The sequence below is a fragment of the Saccopteryx bilineata genome, chromosome 6, assembly GCF_036850765.1.
Source record: "Saccopteryx bilineata isolate mSacBil1 chromosome 6, mSacBil1_pri_phased_curated, whole genome shotgun sequence".
NCBI lineage: Eukaryota > Metazoa > Chordata > Mammalia > Chiroptera > Emballonuridae > Saccopteryx > Saccopteryx bilineata.
Genome location: NC_089495.1, coordinates 193,345,523 through 193,370,563, shown reverse-complemented (window position 1 = coordinate 193,370,563; position 25,041 = coordinate 193,345,523). Strand labels below are relative to the sequence as shown.

Below are 25,041 nucleotides of genomic sequence, written 5' to 3'. Positions count from 1 at the left end.
CCTGACAGGTTAACCATGGAGGAGCCTGGCTGAGGGCCACGTGGTCCTCGAGGAAAGGGTGGCAGGGGAGCCGGCTCAGCGGATCTCACCCGCCAGCCACCAGCCCCCAGGGGCGCCCAGCCAGACAGAAACCAAGGCGGCCCTCCCACCCGCTGGCGGCGACACCAGGCCGGCTCCCTGGTTCCCTGGCACACTGCCCACCACGAACACTGTTTTCACAGGTGTTAACGGCTCCTGGCCTCTCCGTCCCCCACAGAGGTGCGTGCGACGAGTCAGAATCCGAGTGACACGGGCACTGTTTCCCTTGGCACCGAGGTTCCCTTGCCAGGACGGGAGCCGCCCCGGGAGCGGCTCGGGCCTGCACGATTGAACTGCCTGCTTCTTGCCCGTCTGGGGGCCAGCAGAGCCCCGAGGCCCCCCCTGGGAGTTTGGAGCAGCGTGGGATGGGGGGACACTCACAGCGAGCCAGCCTCCACGTTGGGGCCCCGCACGTAGAACGGGACCCTGATGTCGAACTCGTACGGCATGGACTTCCCCTTCACCAGGCCGAACTGGCCGATGTGGTAGCCGTGGTCGGCGGTGTACACGATGTAGGTGTTGTCCAGCTCGCCCGTCTCCACCAGCATGTTGTAAATCTGGGGCGCGGGCGAGACATGAGGGCTCTGTGCACCCCGCCCGCTCTCCGAGGCTGGTGGGACCCGAGGTCGCAGGCCCGTGCCCCCCCGCCCTCAGGACCTCACTCAGCCGCAGTCACCTCTCAGCGGGGCCCCGGGGGCTGTGTCATATATAGCGGTCGCCTCCCCACGGCCTGTCACTGTCTGTCCCCTTTTCCTCACCACACCCCTCACCTCTGTCTCTCCTACTTATTTGTGGGGTGTCTGCGCCCCTGCATTAGAGTGTAAGCCCCCTCGGAGCAGGGACTTTTGTCACTCAATAGATGAACAAACAAACGAATGAATGATGTTGGACTGCAGCCTGTGGCAGGCGTCTGTGACCTACCACGGCGCTGTCTGTCCCATAGAGCTTTCTGTGCTGTCGGCAACGTTAATTTCTGTCCTGTCCTGTCCGGTACGGTAGCCACCAGCCACGTGTGGCTACTAGTGTGAATGAGGAAGTGAACTTTAAACTGTCCTATATTCCAATTAATTTTAATAGCCATCAGTCAAGTATACGACATACAATCCCCAACGGTGGAATATTACTCAGCAGTCTAAAGGAATGACGTTCCCATGTGCGCCACCGTGTGGAGGGACCTTGAAAACACTGGGCTGAGTGAAAGGAGCCAGTCACAGAAGACCGCGTATTGGTGGGATTCCCCTCCTGTGGCACGTCCGGAAGCAGCAAGTCCACAGAGACAGAGGAGACTGGTGGCTCGTAAGGGTGAAGGGTGCGGGGGTCCCGGGGGGGGGCAGCTAAGGGCTGCAGGGTTTCTTTCTGGGGAAATGAGAATGTCCTAAAGCTGACTGTGGTGCTGACCGGACAAGTCTGCAAATATATTAAAAGCACTGAACCGTACACTTTAACTGGGTGAATTGTAGGGTGTATCTCAAGAAAGCTGTTAAAAAAAAGTGCAACTCGTGACACGCGGCTACCACACTGAACAGAGCAGGGCCAGCACCTAAGTTTCACGGAGGCAGGGGTTGCTCAAAGCCTTTCATCCTGCTCCGGTCCCGTTCTTCTCGGGCTGATGACACCCGGGAAGGGGTGAAGGGAGGGGGGTGTCAGCAGAGGGCGGGCGTGCGGGGGTTGGGGGGAGGCAGGCGGGGCCGGCGGCCTACCGTCTCCATGGAGTCGTCCACGGACATGAGGGTCTGCAGGCGCTTCCGCTGGAGCATGTTGGTAAACTCCATGTGGATGGGCTTCATGGGCCCCGTGTAGCGCATGATCCAGTGCTTGTCGGGGTTGGGCGCGTAGTTGTAGCTCGGCGTGCTGGCGGGCAAACACAGCAGAGGTCAGGCCGGAGGGCGCTGGGCCGGTCCCCCGGCCCGCCCTGGCCAGGAGTGAGCGCCCCTGGCCCCGTGCCCTGTCTGCAGCCCGGCATGAAACACTCCATGGGGCGGGAGTGGGCACAGGTGTCAGGGTCTCTGCTGAACGTGAGGCCAGCATTTCTCCACGTGTGGAGTGGCCACATGGGGAGACCTCAGGAGTCACAGCATTAAATGACCCCGAGCCACAAACTCCAAGAGCCCCTCCCGTTCTGGTTCTGAGCACGTCCACGTCAAGGCCAAAGCCTCGGTCCGATGTCAATCCTCCTTTGACACCTGTCTGGGCTTTGCTCACTTCCCCTTTAAAAGAAGGAGCGAGACTCAAGTCCCGAGCCTCCCGCAGGCGCAGTGCCCAGCTCTAATTCACTGGGCCTGCACTTCCTCTCCGGTTACCTTGGGTAGGTGGCAGGTGACACTTATCACGGTTAAGGCGCGACTACCGAATGCCCTTTTGCAATAGACTTTGGTTCAAAGAAAGGAAACTGATGAAGAACTAGATAAGTAACAGTCATGCACGTACGGCCAACCCTGGCCGGGGGCTGCCCGAACGTGTGCGCCTGGGACGGGTCCCTGTTCTATCACTCGGTCGTCACCGTTCTTCTTCCTGTGTATTTTCACCTCCCGTTTACGAAAGGGGACACGGAGGGTCAGAGAAGTTGGGGGTCCTGTCTCGGTGGACTGAGTGGGTGGGTGGTGAAGCCACTAAACTGCGACTCCTGCTGGCGGGTCGGCTGTGGAGGCCAACGATGGACGAACCCCTAAACGATCGCCTCTGCCTTCTCCTGAGCGCTTCCGCGTGCTGGGCACAGCTTGAAGGGTTCGCCTTCCGTCACCCACTGCAAGTTAATGCTCATCACCGTCCTAGGAGCTGGCGCTTCCTAGGAGCTGGTGTGAGAATGAGGAAACTGAGGCCCCGTGAGGGGACTGATCTGCCCAAGGCAGGGCTGGGTTCTGAACCCCACGGGCGGGTGTGGCGGGCCAGCACCACCTGCCTGGAAACACTCTCCGACACGTGGACTTGACCAGAGACTCTCACCACAGTGTTTGAATAAAACTTTGGCCAAGAAATTCCTGCTGGGGGATTTAGCGGCCCAGACACTCAGGTTAATTCAGTTTGTGACCACGGAAGTTTGCAGATTCCAGTAACGTATGACTCTGTCCCAAACTGAGGACACCGCCTGTCCTCTCGCCCAGGATCTCAGCTGCTGCCAACCCCTCCAAAAGATGGGTATTCTGGGTTGGGACGCCACTGATAAGTAAAACCCCACCCACGGTGGCCGTCCCTTGCACTGGTGACCCTCCAGGTTCCCCCAGATCTTAACTCCTCCCCAGGCCGAGCGGCATAGAAAGGTTGAGTTTCCAGGGCCTTGAAGACAAAAGGCTTTTCAAAGTGAGGATTAAGAGGCAAAGGGCGGCAGAGGTGAGGGAGGGCAAAACAGGGCCGAAGTCCCTTCCCTCCCGCAGGCCACGCGGGACCTTCCCAGCGCCTGGCATGCACACACGCACGCACGGCAGGTTCTCAGGGTGGAAGCAGTGACCCCGTGGTTTTGCACAGTTTTGGAGACGGTTGCTATGCAGAGCGGGCTGAGTCACGGCCTCCAGATTCCCCCTGGACTCCCCTTTCAGTCCCCGCTGGTCTCCGGCCACTAAATCCGAGCTGGCCCAAGGCGTGCTTTGATGATGAGAACCCCTGCGCTCTCCTGCGGGCTAGCTGGGGCCTGACCCCCGTGTAAAACACTCCTGGGAACAGCCCCCCCACCACCCCGCGGCCGGGCTGCACAAAGACCTCTCGGAGCCATCGGGCAGTGCGGGAACATTGTTCCTGCAGGCCCGAGGGGCCACCTTCCAGGAGGTGGTTTTGAGCAGTCATCCCTGAATCCATGAGAGGCGGTCAGGCTGGAGTCTGTCCTGAGACCAGCAAGGAGTGAGTTCGTCCGGAGCCTGCGGAGGGTGAGTTCTGTAGCCTTTGCTCCAAGAGGCAGAGGCCGCAGAGCCCAGGGTCTCCGCGAGGGACCAGTGCCGCAGGCTTGCTGGTCGCCTGCAAGAGGCCAGGCTTCCTCAGAGACGCCTCGCATTTTCCTAAGAACGCGGCAGCCTGCAGACCAGACTCACTTCCTCAGGAATCCCAGGAATGTGTGGTGTGTTTTCGGCAGGGCCTGAAGAAGGGCCTCCCCGCTTCTGCTGGGGGCGCAGGGAGGAGACTCTCCCCTGGCAGCCCCCCTCGCTCGCACCCAAGGCTGCAAGGGTGAGGCTCCCTGGCTCCCTGGCTCCCGTGGGTGAGAGATGGAGAGGCCTGTGCACCCCCGGTCAGATGCTGCACTTAGAACACAGCTCCGGGGGCTGGTGTCTCTGTGTGTATATCTGGCTGTGTGTACACACCTGGGTGCTGGTGTGCCTGTGTCTGTGCATGTTTGTGTGTATGTGTCCGTTTGCATAGCTGTTTTTGTGTGTCTGTATGTTTATATCTGCATCTTTGTGTGTATCTATGTTTAAGTATGTGTGTCTGTGTTTATCTGCTTTGTATCTGAATGTATTTTTTTTTAAAATAAATTTTTATTAATGGTAATGGGATGACATTAATAAATCAGGGTACATATATTCAAAGAAAACATGTCTAGGTTATTTTGTCATTAAATTATGTTGCGTACCCCTCGCCCAAAGTCAGATTGTCCTCCGCCACCCTCTATCTAGTTCTCTGTGCCCTTCCCCCTCCCCCTAACTCTCTCCCTCCCTCCCTCCCATGTCCTCCCTCCCCCCACCCCTGGTAACTCTGAATGTATTTCTATCTTTGTGTGTGTGTCAGTGTATGTGTGTATAGATTTGTGTGTGCCCTTGTGTAACTGTGTGCCTGTACCTTGTCTGTTTGTGTCTGATTTGTATGCACATATGTCTGTGTTTGTGTATGGACTGTGCACGCATTTGTGTGTGTGTATCTTTACGTTTGCGTGTGTCTGTATCTATTTGTATATTTGTGTTTGTGTCTGTATCTGTGTGTGTCTGTGTTTAATGGTGCATGTGGAGTGAGTGTTTGAGTGTATGTGTATGAGTGTGAGTGTCAGAGTAAGTGTGTGTGTGAGTGAGGAAGGGGGACGACAGGGCCTCCAGCAGCATTGCTCTGAACCCACAAGGCCCCCAGGAACAGGACACAGTCTTGAGGGGTGAGAGTCTGACAGCAGCCTGACAGAAAGATCTGGAACTCTGACCCAACAGGCAGGGCTCTGTCCCCTCCTCCACCCCGTCCCCCTTGACTGTCATAACTAAACATCCCAGCTGCAGAACTTTCTGGTTTTGTTTTGGAAATGATTATACGCCAGAGATAAGCGAGCCTTCCAAATACACCCCTAATAAGGCGTGGGGGTTCTCTGGGTAAGTCATCGCAGGCGCTGCTCATGTTCGATTTCTGTAATTTTCATTTCAAAGGGATAATAAATGAGCAGGCAATGTCAAACAACCTCATCATGAAACACCAGGGCTGCCAGGGAATGGGGGGAAGAGAGGCTGCCCACACCTCTTTTAAAGGAGAAGCCACAGAAATGTACCCCTGCACCCCACGGCTTCTCTGTTCGGTGGGACTGAGCTGGCCACATGCCCCTCTTGCCAAGGTGAGCCATTAGTGGTGGGGGACAGGGCTGGGGAAGACTTGCAATCTGGTGGAGGAATGGGACGGGGCCAGGCAAACCAGATGCGCAGAGAGGTGGTGCTGCCCTCTGGTGGGCGAGGGCAGCACTGCAGCCCCTGCAGCATAGTTCATCACCTGTCAAATCTTCCTCCCCAGAGACCAGGGGCTCAGCGGTTCACACCTCTTACCCTCTCCGAGCCACTTTGGGTGCTGTCAGAAAGTAAATACAGCGAGGGGCCTGAGGAGGGCAACGTATTCAGAGTGCAATGAAGACTAAAAGCCTGGAATATTCAGTAGGATTCCAAATTACCTGTCCTCGTCTCCCCAATGTCACAGCAAGGGCTGCTGAGTGTCACCACTAAGAAGGAGGTGGTCTGAGACAAAGAAAAGCAGAACTTTCCAGAAAGATTTACTAGCCAGCTGGAGGGAGGAGGGCTGGAGGGGCAGGGGGCTGGATTCGAGTTCTAGCTCTTCCCCTTACCAGCTGGGTGACCCTAGGGAAGTTACCTCACCTCTCTGTGCCTCTGTTTCCTGGCCTGTAAAATGGGACTACTACGCATGATTGACAGCCTCCGAGAGAGCCCTGCATCTCCTGGTGGTCACACACTCGTGCAGCCCCTCCCACACGCAGGGGCACTGTCTGTGTGACCAGAAGAATAAGGCAGCGAAGGCATGTCATCTGAGGTTAGGTGATAAAAGACGCGGCTTCTACCCCGGCCTCCTCGCCACCTCCCCACCCTTCTCTCTACCTCGGATCTTCTGCTCGGGAGGAAGCCAGCCACGGGGCCGTGAGAGGTGGGCCAAGGAGCAGCCACGCGGGCAAGCCCAGGCAAGCTGCAGGTGGCTGCAGCTCCTTCCTTACCACCTCAGGGGACCCTGGGCCATGCTCAGACACCTGGCTCACACACACTGCGAGATAACACACCCTGTCGGTTTCAGCGGCTAGACTTCTGGGTAATTTGTTAACTAATACATCAAGGGTCACTGCGAACATTTCAGCGATCTGGTGCCTTGTCAGGGGCTCAGCGCAGAGCCTGCCACACGGCCGAAGCTTGATAAAGGTGGGCGGATATATTATATTAGTCTGAGGCAGCCGGGGGCCCCTTCCCAAAAGAACATTTTAAAATGTATAAAGTAATAGGATTACAAAGGAAACCTATTATGCTGAAATGCAGTTCTAGCCACAGACCCCGTGGCGGGAGGCGGGTCCCAAGATAAAATCTTGCTGCCTGCCTTGGTGCGTTGGCCGGTCTGGCTGGATTGGCACCCCGCTTCCCCCACAGGCGAGCTGAGTGTCGCCACTGTGTACTGACAGCGACCGAAGCCTGGCCCTCCCGCCTCCATACCAGCCCCGGGCTCGGCAGGCTACAGGTGCCGAAGCTTACATGTGCTGCGAGGCGTTGGGGAAGAGGCGCGAGTACTGGGGGGCCGAGTCCTCGGGGCCGTGGGGGGCTGCGTGGCTGATGACCATGAGGACGGGCCTGTGCGGGTACATCTTCTTGGATGTGCGGAAGAAGCTCACGCTGTCATTGGTGATGAGGTCTGTCAGGTAATCCTGGGGGGGCACGGGACAGACAAGAACTCGTGAGGAGCTGAGCATGCGTACGGAGCGCCCGCCCTGTGCCAGGCACCGACCGTGCTGGGCATCAGGACCCAGCAGAGACCAAAACAGTCGATCCCTGCCCTCGCGGAGTTGACGGTCCAGGGGGCAGACAGGTAAGAAGTCAGAAGTGGAAAAAAAAAAAAAAGAATGTCAAATAGTGCCGTGCATAATGGAGAAAAAAACAACCACCACCCAAAGGACAGGCTAGGAAGGACACACAAGAACTGCAATTTGTCATTCATTCACGATAGAGATGACAATAATAACAGCTTCTAGTGAGTGCTTATGGGGTGCCAGGAATTGGTCTGTGTTTTCTTGTGTTGGCTTGTTTAGTTCTTACATAACTGCAGAAAGCCAGTGTGATGGGAAGCCCTGTTTTCCATAACAGGAAACTGAAGCACAGAGAAGTTATAGGACTCAACGTCACACAGCTGGGAAATATTGCAATCAGGCTCCTGCGTCTTGGTGCCGAGGCCTTCAGAAGCCTTTTCGAGGCTTCCAGGGGTGACCCTCTGTCGGGGCGGGTTCAGCCCTGCGTTCCTGGGCAGGTGCGGACGAACATGTAAACAAAAGGCCAAGATCGTGACAGGGCGTGCCGGATGACGGAAGACAGGACAGGCCAAAGCGTGACTGGGAGCCGGGGTGGGGGCGCCCTGGAGCTAGGGCTGTCGGAGGTGGCCTCTCTGAAGGGGTGACATCTGGCTGAGCCCGGAGTGAGGAGGGGGAAGCGCTCCATCACTGGCACGCATCTCAGCATTTCAGTGGCTGGGATCCTCGGGGCAGCTTTCCTGATGCCCGGGGCCCACTCCCAGGGCTCTGCTTTAATTGTTCAGTCTGGAGGTAGGACTTTTTAAAAGGTCCCTGGGGGATTCCAGTTGTGCAGCCAGGACTGAGAACCCATGGTCTAGGGAAGGGTCCCAGGCACAGGAACAGCCAGTGGCGGGGCTCAGAGGCAGGGATGAGCCTGCCCCGTGTTGGAGGAGCAGCAAGGGGGGTGGAGCAGCAGGTGCGGTGCAGGGACGCACTGAGGAGCTGCACGAGGCGCGTGCCGTGAGACCCGCGTGGACACCGGGCGGGCGGCAGGGGCGGACAGCACCGAGCAGAGACTAAGGGCCCCCCAGGGTGGGCCGGGCAGCTGAGACGGGCCTACACTCTCCTTGGACTTGCCAAATCCTTCGCCGCAGATTTCTCTGGAAGGCAATGAGTTCTTGAAATGGACCCACTGCTTCCTCAGAAGCAGCTCTGTCCGAAATGACCACTTTTAAAAAAGGTTCCTATTTGAGAGGAGAAAAGGGGAAGAAGCGGCTACGGCTTCTACCCTGAGTTATGCTGGATGATATACACACACACCACCCATGTCCGTGTGCGCTCAGGGACACGCACACGCCACGCCTACGCACAGGGCCGGTCGCCGCAGCGTGGTTGACAAAGCCATGACCGGCCACAAGGAGAGGACCAGGGGGCTCCCGCTGCTTTCATACCACGCAGGGCTGTGCGGACACAAGGGCGGCGGACCTGCAGTCAGGGAGGCGGGGGGTTGCTGAGGATACGCAGTCAGGAGAGCAAGCTACAGAGTGAAACCCTGGGAGACTCCATCTTTTCAGGAAGAGGGGAGGAAGGCTGAGTGGCGAGAAGCCACACCGTGGCCTTCATATACTTCTGAGCACCAAGGAAGACCCCTAGAGCAGGGGTCTCAAACTCACGGCCCGCCGAACGATTTTGTGCGGCCCGCAGACTAATCCACGAAGTTCAAAATATTTTGGATAAAATTAAGTAAGCCTAGGGGCCTACTTGTATTTTTCATTTCTCTAGCATCCTAGCTAGATATTAGCTTAGTTAACAGCAGTTGTGATGCGAACTACAGTTTCTGGTCGTTTTGTGACACTGAGTAAACTGCATGTACGATTGTGCTTGTTGTACTGATTTTTTGTTTTTGTTTTCAACTGCAGTGAGAAAAGTGTTGCGTAACAGTTGCCTTTTGTATACCTAGTGCGGCCCGCTGAACGGCTGTGATCTTGCTCTGCGGCCCACATGCTGAGTTGAGTTTGAGACCCCTGCCCTAGAGAACAGTCATCCAAGTGCACATGGGGGACAGCGAGAAAGGCAGAGAAGGGGTGAGAGCCACTTGCTATCTGATGCACTTTTCCATGAATACGTTTTATGATGAATTCCAGGAGCGAAGAAGGGTTTTATAAGGGGGCTTGCAGAACCTATTACATAAAAATGTTAACATCAGTCGCAGAGATCTGGTGTAGTTGTAGAACAAGCTCTAAAGATGTTAGAAAAGCTCTTAAAGTGACAATGGTAACTAATAGTGGTTCCAAAAAGGGTGCAAAGCTCTTGGGTGGAAAGGAGGGGCTGGACCCCAACAGGAAAACAATAGTCGGTCTCTCTCGGGGACGGCGATGGGACCCACCAGCTGAACTGTGCTGCCATTGGCGGGTGGGGTGGGGTGAGGGTTGCAGCTCTTACTAATAAATCCATCTCACTATTCGATGCTAGGACTCTAAGCCGGAGCCATTGGGATGCCCGAAGACTCTCCGGGAATTGTGGGAGATGCCCGCGCTCGCAGCTGGGCAGGAAGCTCAGAGGATGGGAGGATGGCCGTGTGGCTACTAGGAGGGGAGAGAGGGAGCCTGTCCGCTGTAAATGGCCGAAGAGAAGAAACCACTGCCTGAAGGCTGCGTTTGAGCCCCTGGCCTCATTCACATGTCTGATGCTATTACTGTGCAGTCAGTTAACTAGGCGAATAGGTCTCCTCTTCACCTGAGCCACTTTGAGTTAACAACGGAAAAAGAACAGTCTGATACAAAAAAGGATAAATCCTACAGCTTAGGGCAATCTAGAAAGGCTTCCTGGAAGACAGGTAGATAAGACTTGGATAAATTCAGGACAGGAGAGTACTAGTAAAGATTTTGAGATGGTTAAAATGGCTCATACTGGAGAATACAAAATAGGAGACAGGCTGGTGTGTGTGCACGCATACGTGCACATGTATATGTGCACATATATGAACACACATGTGTTTCTATACTGTGGTGTGGCTCGCCCTTAGATACCCAGCACCTGGCACAGAGCAGGTTCTCAATAAATACTTGAGGGAACAAATGAATAATGAATCAAATTCAACTAGTCCACTCACCCTTACGTGATGGTTGTGAAGATCAGTACACACATCAAACACCCAGCACGGTGCCTGGACCATGGTAGGTATACATTATTAAGGACACAAGGGTGTGCCCATTTCCCAGATTTGGGAATCGAGGCTCTTAGGAGTAAGTAGAGTAACCAAGGGCACATAATATGTCAAGACTGGGCTCTGAACCCAAGCCCACCGACCCCAAGTGTGACACTCACTGCATGGCCCCCAGAGTGCGGGAGCAGGGGAGTGATGCAACAGGCTGCAAAGGCTGCAGAACTTACCTTGGAGTAGTCGAAGCCATGTTTCTCCTTCACCCCGTTCCGACAGAGTGTGTAGTTATAGAAGCGGGAGTTTTTAAGGAGGCCAACCCACTCCTTCCAGCCCGGTGGCACGTAGGAGCCGTTGTATTCATTCAGGTACTTCCCGAAGAAAGCTGGAGGGGAGGAGGGACCGGGAGGCCACGTGAGACAGCGGGAAACAGCAGCCTTTCCGGGGCGCCACCCCATTGGCTGGAGAACAGCCCCGCCCTCCAAGCAAGGAGCCCTTCGCAAGCAAGCGACCTCTGTGAACCCCTTCTAAACAAAATATACAGGATTACAGAGAATATCAATTCTTTTGAAATATGCTTACCAACATATTAACATCTTTTGCCAAATAATCATAGGCGTCTTTAAAAGTTATTTTAAATGAGGGCAGTAAAAGCAAGGCATTGTTGAGGGTGATGACTTCAGAGTACTGGTGCGTGGAAATGTTTTATTTTGTGGTAACTGCAGTCACTGCCGCGGAACATTAAAATATGGTCAGTTTCTACAGACGACAGAGTTATAGATTCTGTCCCCCTGCTATGGTTTGTGGCCTACGTTCATAATTGAAACGAATGCCAAGTTTCAGTTGTATGATAGTGGAAGTTAAGAGTCAAAGTTTGCATTCGAGTTTACGGGGCCCCTTGAATTCTATCTATGAAACAGTGACCAGAATGGCTAACGTTAAGAAATGGATAATACCAAGTGTTGGCGGGGAAGTAAAGCAGCTGGAATTCGCATGTACTGCTGGTGCATGTGCAAACTGGCCCAGCCACTGTGTTGAAGACTGAAAGTATTGGCTCACCTTGAACTGATTTATACCTTCTGACCCAGTGATTCAAAACCTGGGTAATTACTCAACAGAACTGTATACATTCATGTGATCTCCCAAATTTTCGAGCTGGACACACCGCAGTAGTAGTCATGGCCCTCAGAAAGACGTCCATGCCCTTAAGCTCAGCCTTTGTAAGATTCATCAAAGGGCTATTTTGGCTTCCACTTGCTGACTCCTTAAATTTTATTTCTCAGTTGGTTTAGAACCTCAATGAGAAGGGGGTGGAAGTTAATAAGACCCCTCACAGAGCCCTGATACTGCCTATTCATGGCGAGTCATACTGGTGCTGATGTACAAGTTTCCCTTTGAAACAAATGACGTAAAAAGATGAAAACACTTGAGAGCAAAATATTAAGTAAAAAACAGAATCTGTGTGCCTGGACTTGGTAAAAATCAATATTATCCACTCAACAGCTATTTATCAAACACCCGCGGTAGGCCAGGGGCTGTACTAGACACCAGAAACACAGCAGTGAATGGAACTAACAGGATCCCTGCCCTCCTGGGCTGACGTTTGAGTTGGGGGCTGTGACAAGGAAAGATGGTGTTGGTAACAACAGTGCTGAAGAAAATAAAGGATGAGGATGTGACAAAGTGGCCAGAGATGGACCGCCGGAGGCACCATTGGGCCAAGTGGTCAGGGGAGGCCTCCTTGAGGAATAATGAGAGTGAGTCAGAAGGAATATGGGAGTACAAAGACAACTGCTTCAGGCAGAGGGAATAGCAAGTGCAAAGGTCCTGAGGCAGGAACAAGCCTGGGGGCATCTGAGGAACCCAAGGAGGCCAGTGAGGATGGGAGGAGATGCCAATATAGGACAGATCACGCAGGCTCTGGAGGCCGCAATGAGGAGAAGCAACAGAAAGCATGGTGGGACAATTAAAATGGTCCACGTGTCCCCTGAGATGTTACATGCCAGACTTTGCATTTTGTGTGAGTTTTCCTGGAAACAGGGCCACAGCTTTTGACATATTCCAAAAGGAACCCAGGACTACAAGTAATTTAAGCAGCACAGAATTTGTTCTGAATGAAATCCTGGAGAAAGAGGCTTAGTGAATTCCTCACTGGGGGAACTGAGTGCTCCCCCAGGTCCCCCAAATCCCTGGCTTGTGATCCACTGGTTTGTCCCTGAAGATCTGGGCCAAGGTCTTTCTGATAACTGTGCAGTGTGGAATGCTAATACGCTTAAATTCTTGGCTTGGCTGGCGAGACAGCTATTTCTCGGGGGTGGGAAGCGGGGTACCTTTGGAAACCCACCGTGCCTATTATTGTCCAATGGCATAAGTGTCAAAGTGTCAGGAGCTGTTTCCTCTGCTAGAATCTCCTCTTTCACATCCCTCCCTTCTCTCCAGCCCCCAGCCCTGAACAAATCCAGAAAGAGTTTATTATTCAAGCTCCACGAGGCCCTAGAAAACAGGGCTTCAGTCAGAGGCTTTTAGTGCCAAATTAGATTTTGTTCTCATTTGATTAGATTTCCCCAAGGCAGTTTTTAAAATGGTTATTCCGGCACCAGATGAGGTGGGACAAGCAAATTAGCATGGGCCCCAGGGCTCTGGGCTGGAAGATGGAGCCAGGAGAATGAGCTGGAATTAACATCAACATGAGAAATACAGCCCGTGTCATGGCTGATGTCACTGAGCTTTCCCGGCTAGGATGTTGCCAAAGGAAGAGCACACTGGGGGCTGGTGTGTGTGGGTCTGGGGGTGGGGGTGGGACAGCTTGGCAGTAGATTAGGAGGAATTCAATGCCAGGCCAGGAAAGGCCATTGACAATGTGCTGGCTGAAGGCTGCTCCTAGGAAGCAGGGCTGGCATCCAATGAAAAGACGGAGCACTTCCCGCCTCCTGTGTGCCAGGCACTGGGTGGAAACTTACACCTGGCAGTGGAGACTTTTGTTTGGCCTGCCTGGTCCTGACTGTGATCCTCTGGGTACCTTCGCTTCTTGACTTAAGTACACACACGGGTGGATCTGAATTCAGCCTGACCAATCAGAGCACCCCGTTCCTCTGGGCATTGACATTGGTTCATGGATTGGCTCTCATGGCCCAAGTGGGGCCAATGAGAGTCAGCTCTGATATTTTTAAAAGAACTACTGGCAAAGAGAACTTATTTTTCTGTAGGGCTTAAAGCTGCTTGCAGTCATGTGGCCACCAAGAGGGGAGAATCTATTTGAGCTTCAAGCAACCTGAAGGAAAGCAGCAGAGGTGGGAGGGTAGGAGGAAGGTAGGGAATGGAGGGGGGAGGGGGGCGAATAGGGGAGGGAGAGGGAGGGAGAGGGAGAGGGAGGGGAAGGGGGAGGGAGGGAGAGGGAGGGGGAGGGGGAGGGAGGGAGAGGGAGAGGGAGTGAGAGGGAGAGGGAGAGAGGGAGGGAGAGGGAGAGGGAGGGAGGGAGAGAGAGGGAGGGAAGGAGAGGGAAGGAGAGGGAAGGAGAAGGAGCGAGAGGGAGGGAGGAGGGAGGGAGGAGGGAGAAGGAGGGAGAGTGAGTGAGGGAGGGAGGAGGGAGAAGGAGGGAGAGGGAGGGAGTGAGGGAGGGAGGAGGAAGAGGGAGGGAGGAGGGAGGGAGGAGGGAGAAGGAGGGAGAGGGAGGGAGGGAGAGGGAGTGAGGGAGGGAGGAAGGAGAGGGAGGGAGGAGGAGGGAGAGGGAGGGAGGGAGAGGGAGGGAGAGGGAGTGAGGGAGGGAGGAGGGAGAGGGAGGGAGGAGGGAGAAGGAGGGAGAGAGAGGGAGAGGGAGGGAGGAGGGAGAGGGAGGGAGGAGGGAGAAGGAGGGAGAGGGAGGGAGGAGGGAGGGAGGAGAGAGAAGGAGGGAGAAGGAGGGAGAGGGAGGGAGGGAGAGGGAGGGAGTAGGGAGAAGGAGGGAGAGAGAGGGAGAGGGAGGGAGGAGGGAGAGGGAGAGGGAGGGAGGAGGGAGAAGGAGGGAGAGAGAGGGAGAGGGAGGGAGGAGGGAGAGGGAGGGAGGAGGGAGAGGGAGGGAGGAGGGAGAGGGAGGGAGGAGGGAGAGGGAGGGAGGAGGGAGAGGGAGGGAGAGGGAGGGAGAGGGAGGGAGAGGGAGGGAGGGAGAAGGAGGGAGAGGGAGGGAGGGGGAGGGAGGGAGAAGGAGGGAGAGGGAGGGAGGGGGGGAGAGGGAGGGAGGAGGGAGAAGGAGGGAGAGGGAGGGAGGGAGGGAGGGAGGGAGGGAGGGAGGGAGGGAGGAAGAGAGGAGGCAGACTCTGAACTGAGCCGGGCAGCGAGGAGGCGCACAGTGCGAAGGAGTGACACACAGCAACACAACAAAGCAGATGGCAATGACGACAAGAAAAGGAACAGCCAATTCCAGGCAGTCCTCACTTTGCGTGGCCCTGAGGGACACACATGCCCATTTCCACAGTTCACTTAAACACCAGTTTCCCACAACACGGTTCACATTTGGTCACCACACTAATATTCACTGTAGTTACATAAAGTCCAAATTTCACAACCGGCTCTCCAGGCCACAGAGGGATGTGTAAATAACACGTGCACTGTGGTCAGCAGCCAGTCACGTCACTTCTCGTGCAGTGAACCAGTGACCCGTGACGGCGCGCCCATCCCTCGGTTCACGCACAGACAGCAAGGCCTCCTTGTCTCCCAGGGATACGTTTACAAGACAGTTTACAGGAGCGGATTATCAGAGGACAGCGCCGGCCGAGGGGGATCACAGTGCAGCACAGAAACCAGAAGGCGGGAGGCTGAAACTGACGCCTGCGTGGAATGTAACGCGGTTCCAGAAGAAACGGAGCCGCCCAGGGGAATGTGGACACTCACTCCGTGGGAAACTCTAGATAGGCAGCCAGGAAGGGATTAGTGGAAGGCAAACATAATCATGGACATAAAGGAGGGAAAGTGGCTGTGATGAAAAGCATGGAGACATCCCAGAGGAAGTGACAGCGGACAAACACTTCCCCGTGACAGGGACCCTCGGAGACATTTCACAACGTTGTAAGCTGTGCGTTCTTGGGAAAATCGTTTCATCTCTTGAGACCTCAGTTTACCCCTTTATAAAATGGGGGATAATAACAGTATCTATCTCCTGGGATTATTACAAGAACAATATTTGTATATTACTTAGATCCAGCCCTTAACGTGCTGTTACAGTTTCATTGTAACAAGGGGTCCTCTTTATAGCCTTCTTCTTGCTCCCTTATACCTTGTTTAATGGAGTCATTGCAGGGAGAGATGTCAGGATCCCCCCTCTCGGCCTCCTCCCCCTCTTGAGAGGGATCATTAGCCCCTAAGTCCTTTCGTCGGCTCTCCCCCTGGTCCTGCGGGCTGTGCAGGCAGTCCTTGGTTGGAAAGCTTTGCGCCTGCTTTCCCTCCTGGCTGCCGCTCTGCCCATCTGTCTGAGTTAAGTGCTGCTGGGGACCCATTCAGAGTCTGAGGGGAGAGCCAGGCCCTTCTGTTATCTCTCCCAGCCCGGAGTCTAGCTGGAATGGCCTCGTCATAATTGTGTTTGTGGTCTGTAGAAGCTGTCCTAATGCGCCCGGGGACTGAGATTAGCTGGTGGTGATCCTGGCACAGGAGGGCAGACAGAGGCGTCATTTTGGATACGGAGGAAGAGGAGGACTTAGGCAACTGGACACGAACGGGAATGTGACAGTAAGCCACTGCACGCTGTCATGTAAAGTGGAGGCGCCGATGTGACGCAGTGCCTGGCACCTCCCGAGTCAGCCACTGTCAACCTTTTCCATCTCACGGCACACCTGAACTAATTACTAAATTCCGTGGCACACCAAAAAAATATATTCTTGGCTGATCTGACGAAAAAAAAAAAAAGGGAGGGTACAATTTTGATTCATTCGCATGTGTTAGCTGTTGTCATTTTTTTTCTATTTGGCAATCTAAGGGGAAAGAGGACCGTGCCCCTGACTAGTGAGGTATTGCATGTCTTAAAAATTCTTGCAGCACGCCCACTGGAAATCTGAAAATCACTGTCCTAAGAGCCTAGCATGTGGCAGCTAATGGGACTGATGGCACCCACCCACCGCCTTAGAGGAACGTTCTCTCCCACATGGGCCATCTGGGTGGAACTATGAATCAGGACATTGGCCTCCCTTAGCACGCACTCATCCCACACCCTCTCTGCCCACATCCTGCATTAGAGCTAATCGATAAATAACAAAGAGTTGAAATATTCCAGAGCTGACTGGTTGAATCATGGTATATTTCATTATTTCTATTTAAATATAAATATTAAATACTTATTCATTTTGACTTGGCAGTTTCCCCCATATCTTGAAGCCAGTATACCAATACACACACATGCATACACAGGCGTGCACACACACACACGCGTGCACACACACACACACATACTCTCTCTCTCAGGTAAACCCCCAAAAGCCAGTCACTGCATTACTGGTTCCTCCCCAAAACAAAGGTCCTGACTGTCAATCAAGGTGCTCTACCCTACCCACAGGACAGGCGTGTGACTGAGCTCAGCCAATGAGACACTACCCTGGGACTTTAAAGTCCTGAACTAGGAAACTCAAAGGTAGGAAAAAGGGTTGGAGTTCTGTATGAGCCCCTGATTGGCAGCTGCTCAAAAGCTGCAGCCTGAATCCTCAGATCCAGTGTTTGAACATCTAAAATGAAAGAGGCAGGGCCATCAATGCGATGAAGTCTGAAAAGAGAGAGAAAGGAATCTTGTTTCTTCTCATTTCCTTGCTTAAAACGGAAGTGGCCTCCACCTGGACTTTGCCTTCCACCTGCCTTCCCATTACCCAGTCACCCCCAAATGGCCAGAGGGTCCTTTCTAGACCAAAGACCCCACTGCCATTCCCATTCAGTGACCCATCTGCCAGTCCTGCTACCTCTGCCCACATCTCCCGCCTTCAGCCCTCTGCCCACTCTGCTCTGACTCTGCCCACTCTGCTCTGACTCTGCTCACTCCGCTCGGGCCTCTCCAGGCCTCCTGTTCCTTAAACGAGCCTTGCTCACGGCCACCTCAGGGCGTTTGCACCTGCTCTTCCCTCTGCTTAAACATGCGCCTCCTCCTTTCTCACGGTGATGTTTTAGATCAGTGCCACCACCTCTGAGAAGTTGTCCCCAATCCCCCTGTCTAAAGTCACCCACCACTCGCTACTCATTAGCCTACCGATCTTCTCCATAGCTCTCAGTGCTCTCTGAAATTGTCCTGTAGCTTGTTTATTTTATTGTTGATCAGCATCTCCCTGCCCAAGATGCTGGGTCTGTGAGGTGGGGCCTTTCCTGGGCACTGCAGCCCCTGCCCGGTACTTGGCCAAGGGTGGGTACTCAAGGTAATCACCACGGACAGGATGACTGCAGGTCAATGAACGTGGTGAGCTACACAGTGCAGAGCCATCCCTCTTGAATGTCTTGAGGAGGACAGGAGGGCTGCAGAAGTGGCAACTAAATAGTTTATTAAAAGCGATTTCTGGCCCTGGCCGGTTGGCTCAGTGGTAGAGCGTTGGCCTGGCGTGCAGAAGTCCCGGGTTCGATTCCCGGCCAGGGCACACAGGAGAAGTGCCCATCTGCTTCTCCACCCCTCCCCCTCTCCTTCCTCTCTGTCTCTCTCTTCCCCTCCCGCAGCCAAGGCTCCATTGGAGCAAAGATGGCCCGGGCGCTGAGGATGGCTCCTTGGCCTCTGCCCCAGGTGCTGGAGTGGCTCTGGTCGCAACAGAGTGACGCCCCAGAGGGGCAGAGCATCGCCCCCTGGTGGGCAGAGCGTCGCCCCTGGTGGGCTTGCCGGGTGGATCCCAGTCGGGCACATGCGGGGGGGGGGGGGAAGCAATTTCTATCACAGTACCTGCAGGCGACAATGCTGCATACCGGGAAAGGTGGTGGAGATGTCAACCCATAGCCTGTCTGTACACAGAGTTCACTGCACAGGCCCCAGGCCAATCGGGGCCAATCTGCCCTCCAGGGGCCATTGGGCAATGTCTAGAGACAAATATTTTTGACTGTCACAACTGGGGGATGAGGGTGTTGCTGGCATCTAGTGGGAAGGGCCAGAGATGCTGCTAATCACCCTGCAGTGCACAGAATAGCCCCCCGCCGCAGAGAATGATCTGATTCCAGAGCGCCAGGGGTGCTGGGTTTGAGGAACTCTGTGCCGGGTGCAGTTTCAAAAGCTGTGCAGGTCTTCAGTGAGGGCGAGGGAGTGCAGTGTGCTCGGAAGAGCTGGGTTTCCAGCCTGATCGGTGGTGGTGCAGTGGATACAGCATCGGCCTGGGACACTGAGGACCCAGGTTCAAAACTCCAAGGTCACCACCAGCTTGAGTGTGGGCTCGTCTGACTTGAGTACAGGTTCACCAGCGTGAGTGCAGGGTCGCTGGCTTGAGCGTGGGATCATTGACATGATCCCGGGGCCTCTGGTTTGAGCTCAAAGGTCACTGGCTTGAAGCCTAAGGTCACTGGATTGAGCATGGGATCATTGACATGATCCCGGGGTCTCTGGTTTGAGCTCAAAGGTCACTGGCTTGAAGCCTAAGGTCACTGGATTGAGCAAGGGGTCATTAGCTTGGAGTGAGCCCTCCCCTCCCCCCTCCCCCAGTCAAGGCACATATGAGAAGCAATCAATGAACAACTAAAATGATGCAACTACAAGTTGATGCTTCTCATCTCTCTCCCTTTCTCTTTTAAAAAAAAAAAAAAAGAGCTGGGTTTCCATAGAGAGCCAGGGTTCTAACCTTGCCTCTCTGGGCAAGCGAATGCTCCTCACTAAGCCTCAGTGACTTCATCTGTAAAATAGGAGCAGTGACAAATGAGATCAAGTCTGGCACAAAGAAAGAATGCCAAAAAAAAAGAAAAGAAAAGAAAAGAAAAGAAAAGGAACTGCGAGTTCCTCAAATGTAGCCTGCCTTTCTTTTTCAGGGAAGGGGATGAAACTCAGGTCTCTGGAGAAAGAACGGCTGTTAGAAATCAGATGTGACATCGTCCTGGAGAATGACAAGGGCCCTCCAAGACTCCGGTAATGAGCTCGGGAGGGATGTTTACGCTGCGCAAAGAAGTCGGCTGAGCATGACACACAGCTCTTAGCAAAGAGGGGCCGGAGCGCAGAGTGAGCCAACGACAATAAACAGTCTTTCCCGGAGCGGTTCGGAAAGGTCAGGGAGACACACCGCGGAGCACGTTGGGAAGTCTGTCTCTCCGGGGTTGACAGCTCCGTATCACGGGCAAGGAGTCCGAGAAAACAAGAAGAGGTCTTCCCCTTCGCGACACGAACTCCCAGCTCTCTGGGCGCCTCTTTCACATGTTTGGCTATTTTGATGTATCACTTGGACAGTTACAAACTTAATCTGTTTCTTCAGATCAATTCAATTTGGGGCCAAATAGGCATTTCAAACTGGACTCTTGCTGGGTCCCAGTAAACCTGCTTCTCTCTCATCCTTCCAGGAGATGCTAGTTGCTCCAGCCACATACCCTGGAGGGGACTTGAGCCCCTCTCTCTCCCCTCACATCCACTGATGACATCTCAGAGTAGCTCCATCTTCAGAACATAGGGAATATAGTCAATAATATTTATATAATAACTATGCATGGCATCAAATGGGTACTAGATTTATTGGGGTGATTACTAGGTTAGTTATATAATGTCAAATCACTGAGTTATACACCTGAAACTAATTTAATACTTTATGTCGACTGTAACTGAAAAATAAAATATTTAAAGTAAAAAAAAAAATTAAAGTGCCTGACCAGGTGGTGGTGCAGTGGATAGGGCGTCGGACTGGGATGCAGAAGGACCCAGGTTCGAGACCCCGAGGTCACCAGCTTGAGCGCGGGCTCATCTGGCTTGAGCAAAGAGCTCACCAGCTTGAACCCAAGGCCCCTGGCTCCAGCAGGGGGTTACTCAGTCTGCTGAAGGCCCATGGTCAAGGCACATGTGAGAAAGCAATCAATGAACAACTAAGAAGTCGCAACGAGAAACTGATGATTGATGCTTCTCATCTCTCTCTGTTCCTGTCTGTCTGTCCCTGTCTATTCTGCCTCTGTTAAAAAAAAAAAAAAAGAAAAAAAAAAAAGAAAAAAAAAAAGAATGAGAATGAGTTTGTATTCTCTCAAATAAAAAAAAATGCAGTAAAAAAAAAATTAAAGTTAAAAAAAAAAAAAAGTCGAGCTATCTCTACCTACCTGCTCAGTTTTCCCAACTGTAAAATGGGAATAATATGCCTCCCTAAAAAAGGTGTTGGGTAGGATCCAATGAGAAAACATAGGGAAACTGCTCCCAAAATGTTGATTACTGTTTTTATTATAATATTATTTATCATGATAGTGTATGTTCATTCATTCATGAATTCATTCTTTTTTTTTTTTTTTTTCATTTTTCTGAAGCTGGAAACAGGGAGAGACAGTCAGACAGACTCCCGCATGCGCCCGACCGGGATCCACCTGGCACGCCCACCAGGGGCGACGCTCTGCCCACCAGGGGGCGATGCTCTGCCCATCCTGGGCGTCGCCATGTTGCGACCAGAGCCACTCCAGCGCCTGAGGCAGAGGCCACAGAGCCATCCCCAGCGCCCGGGCCATCTTTGCTCCAATGGAGCCTTGGCTGCGGGAGGGGAAGAGAGAGACAGAGAGGAAAGCGCGGCGGAGGGGTGGAGAAGCAAATGGGCGCTTCTCCTGTGTGCCCTGGCCGGGAATCGAACCCGGGTCCTCCGCACATTAGGCCGAATTCATTCATTTAATAAACAGTAGAAGCACACTGCTAGGTACCAGGCACAGTTCTAGGTATTGAGGATCCCATTGAACAAAACAGACTAAATTGGCCCTGGCCGGTTGGCTCAGTGGTAGAACGTCGGCCTGGTGTGTGGAAGTCCTGGGTTCGATTCCCGGCCAGGGCACACAGGAGAGGCGCCCATCTGCTTCTCCACCCCTCCCCCTCTCCTTCCTCTCTGTCTCTCTCTTCCCCTCCCGCAGCCGAGGCTCCATTGGAGCAAAAGATGGCCTGGGCGCTGGGGATGGCTCCTTGGCCTCTACCTCAGGCACTAGAGTGGCTCTGGATGCAACAGAGCGATGCCCCGGATGGGCAGAGCATCGCCCCCTGGTGGGCATGCCAGGTGGATCCCGGTCGGGTGCATGCGGGAGTCTGTCTGACTGTCTCTCCGTTTCCAGCTTCAGAAAAATACCAAAAAAAACACACAAAAAAACCCAGACTAAATTAGTAAATGGACAAACACCGCACCCTCACGGAGCTGACAGTCTACGGGTGAGAACAGTACGGACCAGGGACGTGCACCCTTGCCGCCTCTCACACTAAGGCGGGAGGGAGGCTGGGGCAGGTCCAGCCAGGTGGGGGCAGAGGGCATGGTTGGTCTCAGGCTATTTTTGAAGGTGGAATCAACAGGATTTGCTCATGCATGAGATGTGGTGTGGGAAGAAGTGACGTCAAGGGTAATTTCCAGGTTTTCAGCCTGAGCATCCAGGACAGACCCACCACCATCTGGAAGGGGTGGGTTGGGGGTGCAGGTTGGGTGGGGGGATGACAAAGAGCTCAGGGAAAGTCTGGGTGGGACACGCAGACAGCCAGGTGAAGACGGGGCGGGCAGGAGGAATGTGCGTCCAGGTTCAGGGGAGAGGTCTGGGCTGAGGGGAGAAACTTGGGAGCTGTTAGCTCTTGGCTGGCATTTCACGGCATGGAACTGAATGATGCCACCCAAGGAGGCGGTTCTCAATCTGTGGTCCATAAGCTGGAATGGGAAAACTGCATCTTTATTTCCGTTATCCTCTAACTAGCGACTCCTTCAATAACGGATGAAGGCAACAAACCACAGAAACAGTAGGATCTATGCCTTTGTCACCCGTAGAAGTCACAGATATTTTCATATCACATTACAGTTAACACAGACACCTCAAAGTATCCTTTAAACCAGCACACCTTCAAAGTCACGGAAGTTATCAGACTTATCAGTCCTCAGCCAAATAACCAGTACATCACGTTAATTAACGTGGAAAGAAGCATCCACATCCCAGTTTATAAAGTATTTTGATGAATGTAGTATTTAGATATAACTAGCTTCCTTTGTAATTCTGTGTATTTTCTTCTATGCATTTAAATGTGAAAATATTCTGAAAAAGACCCACCGGCTTCACCAGGTGCCAAGGGGGTTTCCTGGGTAGAGAATGAGGATAGCCAGAGAAGAGGGCCAGGCTCTGGGCTCCGGAGTAAGGGGGCAGGGCGATGGGATAACCAGCCTAGGAGACTGGAAAGGAGGTGCCGGGGACGGCGAGGCAGGAGAGCCAAGCGAGAAGTCAGATGTGGGAATCGTTCCCAGGAGCACGGCCGGCCGGCTCAGCGCCATGCAGCTCAGGACCCGGGTGATTCCTTCCCCAGGATGAGCAAGCTCACTGACCACAATCCCCACGGGGCATTAGAGCTTCCAAAGCGCATTCCACTGCCTGCCTACTGATGCCAATGTTTTGAGCACTAGATCTGGGAGCCCATTCAGGCCACTGATTCCCCAATCACTAGTTCATGTAAACAACGGGACATATTTAGGAGGATTCCATGCCGGCAACGTTTCCTCTGCCCCTGGAGTTCATCAGTTCCCTTTCTCCCCCACCCAGTGGGGGCGAGAGCATGCGTAATTCACCACGGGGCACAGAAGCTCAGATAAGATTTAGGTGAATCTGTAAATGAAGAAATGGACCAAGGATAAGAGAAGGCAAGGTGTGTGAGATTCGGGCCCTGCCTGTCAGGTGCCCGGGTGCCGTCTGCTCCTTCTCCCTGGAAAACAGAACTGCCAGCTGGCACGAGGCTGCCCGGATGGAGGTTACGTTCTCAGTCTCCCCGGAAGCTGGCTGTGGGCACGACCAACTTTTGGCAGAGCCGTGGGTGGGAGTGCTGTGTCCTGGTCAGGCCCCTACAGGCAGTGAATGTATCTTCTTTATCTTCTTCCTGCCGGCTAGATGTGGACGGGGTCCATCATCCTGGATGAGGGCAGGTCCCCCAGACGGTGGAGCATCACAGAAGGGGCCCGGATGCGAACACCATGGGTGTCATACTGTCCCTGCGCAGTTAATACCCAAGCTGTCAAATGAGAGAGAAATAAGCATCTATCACCTCCCCCGAAACCACTATTACTGGGGGACTGAAGAGTCCTCAGTTGTACCTACTGATAGTCTAACAAATACTGCGGGTAGCTGCGGCCCCAAGCCAGCTGGCGACGGCCACCGGGTAGGGTCAGCAAACCTTTTCTGCAAAGGGTCAGACCAGAAGTATCTCCAACTTTGCAGCCCTAAGGTCTGTTACAGGTATTCAGCTCGGCCACTGAGGAGCGACAGGAACCCCAGACATCATGTAAAGGAATGGGCATGGGTACATTCCAGCAAAACTTGATGAAAACAGGAGACAGGTCCCTGTGGGCTGTGGACTGCCGACCCTACCATTTCAGGAATGTGGCCAATATCGGCAAGGTCAACACTATCATCATCAGCTTTTTAACTTTTCTAAAGAAAAGCTTGGAATCTGGATTTTGGGGGGGGGGGTAGGTGGGTGAAAAAATGTCCCAAGTAAAAAAAAACCAAACACCTTGTAACCAAAACAGAACATAATTGGGGATGAGGTGTGGACTCAAGCTGTTGGCTGCCATTTTGCAAGTCCCCAAATTTGGTCCCAAGAGGTACAGACAGAGGCTGAGCTGGTCTAGGCTATTTCAACCCCGTTCTGCCGCAATCCAAAGCGTCCTGCACAGCGAGACCGTTCCCATCTGTCATTTGGCTTTTGGGGCCCCTGGCTCGGGCAGAAGAGGACAACCCACTAACTTGATGGGGGTGGAACTGGGGTCTCCCGAGGAACAAGTGATAAATGAGAAGGAAGTGCTTATGCAAACTCTAGAACACTATAAATATTAGATGCGAAATGCCACAGGACTGAAGTCTTTGTTTTTTTGGCAGACAAATTGGCTGAGGAAGCAAGGCCGGGAAGAAATGCATTAAACAAACCCAGAGCCCCAGAGCTCTTAGGGCTGGGGCATTTCTGATGTTCTGTAACTGGATCCTTTTAACTTTGGGCTGCTCGCAAGGTTACAACATGAATCTCTTTCTTCTGAAAAGACAGTGAATGCAAATTGCTGCACAGAGTGATAAATCACTGCTGTGGAAAGTTCTGGATGCCAGAGAGGGGCGCTTGCTGAACAGAGACCTGTGGGAAAGCAGAGGAGGAAGGTGGGGCGGGGCGGGGAGAAATGCCCTCCTTGCCCTGTGAAGGGGGGGCTACATTTGGGTTTCTGTAGTAGACATCTGTTTTGTTTTGTAGCTCAGCGTTGATCAGCCTGTCTTTTAGAAACTGCGCCTTCTGAGAAAACCAACTTTTCCTCTCTCAGTCTTACCTATTCAGGTGAGGTTGTTTTTATCTCCCAGATACTGGGGGAGGCATAGGATCTGGGCCTGACCAATCAGGGTGTCCCATCTTCCCTGGCTTGTGCGATTGGTTAATAGAGGGACACAGGACCCTAGCTGAACCAATGAAAGCCTCCCCTGAGACTTTTGCTGGAGCACGGGCAAGAGGCCCTCTCTTTCAGCCAGGGTCACAGAAACTGGTGAGATGGGACCCTTGGGGACTATCTTAACATCACAAAGGAGA

General features: G+C 53.4%; 1 protein-coding gene across 5 annotated transcripts in view; it reads right to left on the bottom strand.

The window, feature by feature from the left end:
- SULF2 (sulfatase 2) overlaps positions 1 to 25,041 on the bottom strand; it is a 108,420-nt gene that overhangs the window by 19,120 nt on the left and 64,259 nt on the right. For all 5 annotated transcript variants that reach the window (XR_010726111.1, XM_066235840.1, XM_066235839.1 and 2 more), the window contains exons 4-7: positions 10,631 to 10,782; positions 6,990 to 7,159; positions 1,779 to 1,929; positions 460 to 635 (exon numbers count right to left, since the gene is read on the bottom strand). Coding sequence is in view for 4 of the 5 variants with exons in the window: in XM_066235840.1 (XP_066091937.1) it covers positions 460 to 635; positions 1,779 to 1,929; positions 6,990 to 7,159; positions 10,631 to 10,782 (649 nt within the window). In the remaining variant the exon portion in view is untranslated. The remainder of the gene's footprint in view (positions 1 to 459; positions 636 to 1,778; positions 1,930 to 6,989; positions 7,160 to 10,630; positions 10,783 to 25,041) is intronic.